Here is a 5,600-nt window from a genome sequence, read left to right on the forward strand (position 1 = left end):
GGTAGAAGGGAAAAGAAGAAAGGAAACAAAAATAGAAAAAAAAATAAAAAGAAAAGAGAGGAAAAGAAATAGTCTTAATCCTTTTAATAGTTCTTTTGCTGAGGGTGTTTTTTCACCTCTAAAAAGATACAGTCAAAAGCTCTCAGACAACAGGAGCACGTGGGTCCAGCTCCTGCTCATGCCAGTTGTATAAGCCACAGGCTGGAGAAATGCTGCAGCAATGGCAGGGTTCGGCAGTCTCCAATGCCTCGCGGAGCTGGAAACTATCAGTGGCCTCTGCCGGCAGTGAAAGAGGAGTTCCATGTCTCAACCACGCGACTGTTTAAAAAGCAACAGTCGTCCAATGGTCTGAAAACCCTCTAAATGCTGGAGAGGTGCTGGCCACATCTTCTTCCCCTCCACAGAGTCACATCACGAGCAGTATGTACAATGAAGATGACTTCAATGCTTTTCTTCTTTGTACGATCACGTACCTAAATACTGAACGTCCATCTGGTTTGGTCTTGTCCTCAGCCAACGTGCCGGCTCCTCCATCCCGGGCTGGGAAGGCCAGGGAGCCCATGGCGAAAGGCAGAGTCACAAATCCCACAGGCACTAACTCCAGCACCCGCATGCTCAGGTCTTGCCTTCCCCATTGGTGCTTTGGGAGCGATGAGGAAGGTCATCACCGCTGCGCATTGCCTTCTACAGGGAGAATGGCATGGTGCAGGCTCCGCGTGTGCTTCGAATCTAGTGTTTCATGCTCTTCTGTGAAGCTGTCTGGGCTTGCTGCTCCGTCTAAAGAACTTCCACAGCTAGAGTTAGGAGACAACATGTCCTGCAGGAGGTCTTCCTGGACTATCCCAGAGTCTTTGTTCACTTTGCCCCTTTGGTTTCCTTCTTCCTCCTGGTCGTTGAGCAGCTTGGCCAGGAAGTTGATGTATTTCATAGCCAGGCGCAAGATCTCGTTCTTGCTGAGTTTTTTGTCGGGCGGGTGGGTAGGGATGAGCTTGCGAAGCTCTGCAAAGGCCCCGTTGACGTTCTGCTGTCTCCACCTCTCCCGGCTGTTGGTAAAAATGCGACGAACCACTTTCGTATGAGGACCTGCAATTGCAACCATGCAGAATTAGGAGCAGGGCGTAACAGGCAATGTATTACTTTGCTGAATTAACCCAAATTAACCAACTTATTTTAGTCACATCAGCAAGGCAGTGAAACAGGAGTTTCCAACTAACTCTCAGCTAACCTGAGGAGCTGAGGTAGCCATAATTCCTGCTCAATCCAGTGGAAGGGAAAGATGGAGTTATGTCTTTTTAGATGTCCCCTGAGATGCTTAAATTAACCTCTCCAAGGAGGAAGGCTTAGGCCATGACACACGTGCAGAAGGCTGCTCTATTTTTAGGGTATCTCAGCTCATCAACAAGGGTATCTCAGCAACAAAGATCTTATTAAAGGTTTATCTCACTAGATGGTTTTATTTTGTATCCCAGAAGTGTCTTAAGGACATACCATCAGGACAGGAAGAATTTAGCTGAACCAGAGGCTATGACAACTCTAAGATATTCCCTGATATAGGCAGAATCCAGAGCTGACAGAGACCATAGGATTGCCACCAGCCCTGGGTGGTTTGTACGAAACGGGGTGGCAAGATTCACCCTGTAGCAATGAGAACAGGTAGCAATGTGACCCACAGACTGAAAGCAGTGTCCTTGCTGGAAGGGTGATCATGGGTGGAGGATGAAACAGTTTCTCAGCTGACCTGAGAACCGCCTGCTCTCTCTGCACATAAGTGCTGCAAGGGAAAGACCCCCCGATCTGACACTAATTAGAGAAGGGACTCTAAATTCACAGAGGTGTATCCATTTGACTCAGTTACACGTGAATTACTGTTAAATCCCTGTAATTCTATAGCTATATTTCTGACAGTGCATGTTACACAGCATGGATGCACAAAACACACCAATTCTCCCTCCAGATCATCAGAGTAACTCCTGTTGACACAAGCAAGACATTGTCTCTGAACTAGAAGAGACCCAAAAGCATGTCTACCCGAAAGTACTGTGCTACAGGAATAGCTGGGGTCCATGGAAACCAGTTCATGTAAGGAGACAGTATAATAAGATGCTTTTACTATTACACCCTTTCCATCCTCACCTCTAGGAGATACTAACAGTGGAAGGACATACCAATCTTATGAAAGGCTGGGAGAATAACCCTAGCAGAAAGCCCTATAGCATGGAAAGCATCACACACAGTGAAAATCATAAAGTATGAAGCAAAGACTTGGAAATAACACACTGACAACTCGTATCCCAAAGGCCAGGCTGTGGATACTCTCATCCACACCATCTCTCCCCTGTAACCCCCGCTCTGAGACACTTGCCTAACTACTCCCTCCTGGTAGGAGCAAGTCCCTGGCCATGGTGAGCAGTTTAAGCCATAGCTCTGCTGTCACCCAGTGAAAACAGCATTGAGGGGGGGAAGGGCATTTAAACATCGTTATTCTTATACCCTTGACTGTGGCAGAACAGCTGAAAAGATGTGATTTTGGAGGCATCCTAGTCAGGCTACACCTTAACAAATCCCACCACGCACAAGGTGAGAAAAGGAATACACATTCCAGCTGATTAAACACCATCACACTTTCCTCCCTGCAGGGGAAACTTGAGCCCCTTTAGGCCAGCACAACACACACACCCATCACAGGGTTTGTATGGGGACACGCTCCCAAGCAGCCAGATTAAAGCTACTGGCTTCTCCAGTGTGCGAGCAGCCATCCAACTCACTTCTCACGGCATACTCAGGAGCAGGGAGTCCCCCAAAATCACAAAGATTTTGTGATAAGCTGGAGTAAGCTGGGGGTGTTAGAATGAGAAACTCTTCTCTAAGATCCCAGTCTGATGCTTTAATAAAGGCAATTTTCCACTCCCAAACACCACATAAATACCCTTTGTATGAATGAATGTGCAAAAGCTCATAGAAAAGGAAGGTTTCTTGTCCCTGATGTGCACAGACCACTGTGCCACAGGATCATAGGAAAGGTGGGAACCAAGGGGACCTCAACAGCACCAGGCTGACAAGCACTGTAAGTAAGGCAGTGGAGAATGTACCACAACCTACTACAATAATACAGCAGTTTTGACACTTAAATGCTCTTTCCAGACAAGACAAAGCAACCAGCCTTGAATCCAGAAGGAAATGGAGCTTAAAACCTTCTAAGGGTATGGAGGAAAAAAAGAAAAAGGATACTGCTCATTTTTTAAAAAAAGAAAAAGAAAAAGAAAAAAGAAATAATCCCAAGATACTTCCAGTCTTCACAGGCTTCAAACACACATCTATTCATGGAAAGCTGCTGACTAAGATGCATCTATTCATAAATACACCAGAAATCAGAAAAAAAAAACCTGTTCATTTTCATCCAGGAGCACCCAAACCAAGCACCAGCATAATGCTGACGCTATTCACATTTTTGATTCCTGCAACAACTGCATCAAACCTGTCTTTTAGAAAGAAATCGGGTTCTGGCCCGATCATTGCTTGATTTCTCCATCAAGTAATGGAGAAATTTTAAATGCCCCATAGCTGTGTTATAATAGAAGAGACTCATTTCTCATATAAAAACTTGCCTCATAATTAATTCAAGCAGTCAGCTGAGAATTTTTGCGTGGATTTTGTTCCAGTTGACAGAGTAATGCTTTTTTAATTGTAATTAGAGATCTGGTGAATTCCAATAAAAAACAAAAAAGATGGTCTTCCAAAGTTCCAAAATATCATTGCAGATAGTTTTAAACGTTTTTTTCTCCATTTACATCTATTTTTAAAGATGTTCAATGCATCAAACTTCTCCCCAATAAGATAAAGAAATAGTTGCAAATAAGCCATCATTTGTTTCCTTACAGAGGAAACGGAACACCAAATGCCCGTGAAGACTCTCCTGCCACTCTGCAGCTCCTGGGGGCTGAGGACCGGCAGGAGCGATGCTCAGTGTGCCGCGGATGTCACCCCGCAGGTGACCATCAGAGCGATGAGCAAAGGCCGGCAGACCACAAGGATTCCTCAGCACGGGATGCACATCCCTGCAAATCGCTCTTGTTCAGGCAGCATCATCTGTCTGATGATACTTATTTTTCCCTAGAAAAATCAGAGCAGAGTCTCGGAAATTCACATGAGCCAGAACGTGCAGGTCTGGGCTTGATCTACACACCTGCATTAAAGCACATACCCAAAAACTTGGTTACAGCCAAGTATCTCCCTAATCCTTAATATCTAATTTAACAGCAAGTCAAAAGCTTTAGTGAGACACTGTGATTTGATGGACTTTTCACCGTAACCGCTAAGCCTGTGTATGGAAACCCAGACAAAAAGACCTCCGTGTGCCGGGAGCTGAAGCAACCCGGCCCCACGGGGCTGCGGGAAGAAAAGACCAGGGGGATGGAGAAGGGCAGGGAGCAGGGACAGAGGGTCTGAGGAAGGCAGATAATGCCCTGAGCCCATCATTTCAGACTGTGTTATTTTACAGTGATGTGGATTATGATTTGATCTGATTTTAGATTAGCCTGGTGGAAGGAAAGGGACGGCTAGCTAGAAAGAAGGAAGATTATTTGTCCAGCAATTGAAATACAGCGTTTACAATTGCTAACGAGAAAATGCAATTTCGATGGATCTCATTTGTATAGGCTGTTAACTTTGCAGACGAACGTGTCAGCCTTCCACGTGCAAACCAGAGCGGGAAGCGGGATCGTGTCCTGATTTCCCCCTCCCTATCCTGGCAGAAATTATCCTGCCAGTCGGACAGGGATCCCTGCACCCGGGATCTCTGCTCAGGCACCAACCTGTCACCTTCCACATCTGCTCCCACAACACCAGACACGGGATTTTCTCCAGGGCAGACAGCAGCAGCGTGTGGATATATCACGGAATCACGGAGCTGAGAAGGTGCAAAGGGACCAGCCACAATCCCATTGCGACCTCGCAGACTTTAGCATGGGTTTAGCTCTTTGCTTCTAGGCACTTTAAAGGCAGGTTGGATCTTTCTGCCCAGGTTTGTGGTCTGCTTTATGAACGTCTCTGACTGAAACGGTTTACAAACACAGGATGGCCCTATCCAGCCTCCGCAGTTCAACAAAGTCTTAAATTTGGTGGCTTCCTTCAGGTTTAGTATCTAAGCAATGTGCAGAACAGGGATATAACTACCATATATTACTCTTTGTGGTGCGAAAACGAATCCACCAAGCACGCTGCTGTACACAAGTGGGGGAGAGATCCTTGTCCTGCTGCACCCGGGGGAGATGCCCTTATTCCCCTTTTACGATTTGGGGTTTTCAGCAGCTTGCCCCCTTCAGCAGACGGGACACCCCCCCTAAGAGCCAGCACTGGGGCGAAATGCTCTCACCGTCGGTGATCTCCATCTCGTAGGGAGACGGTCTCCTCTTCACCCGGTTGCTGCCGTACATCGAGAAGGAGTCGGGTTCGCCGAAAAACCCGCTGCAAACGAAAGACAGAAGGGTCGTGAGGACACTCCGGCACCGGCGGAGCTGCTCCGTGACCTCCGGGAACCTCACGACTCACGAATCGAGCACGGAGTCGTGCGGCGACACGACACTCAGCGGGGGACATGCACC

The 5,600-nt window shown here is 46.9% G+C and overlaps 1 protein-coding gene across 1 annotated transcript; it reads right to left on the reverse strand.

The window, feature by feature from the left end:
- Positions 1-411: 411 nt before the first annotated feature.
- On the reverse strand, positions 412-5,542 carry LOC104404586 (T-cell acute lymphocytic leukemia protein 1 homolog; the record flags this gene model as incomplete). The annotated part of the gene is made up of 2 exons (XM_010013046.1): positions 412-1,083; positions 5,372-5,542. Coding segments are annotated over 2 exons (590 nt in total), but the record flags the coding sequence as incomplete, so codon positions are not given.
- Positions 5,543-5,600: the final 58 nt, after the last annotated feature.

This window comes from Nestor notabilis, unplaced genomic scaffold, assembly GCF_000696875.1.
Source record: "Nestor notabilis isolate BGI_N333 unplaced genomic scaffold, ASM69687v1 scaffold19174, whole genome shotgun sequence".
NCBI lineage: Eukaryota > Metazoa > Chordata > Aves > Psittaciformes > Psittacidae > Nestor > Nestor notabilis.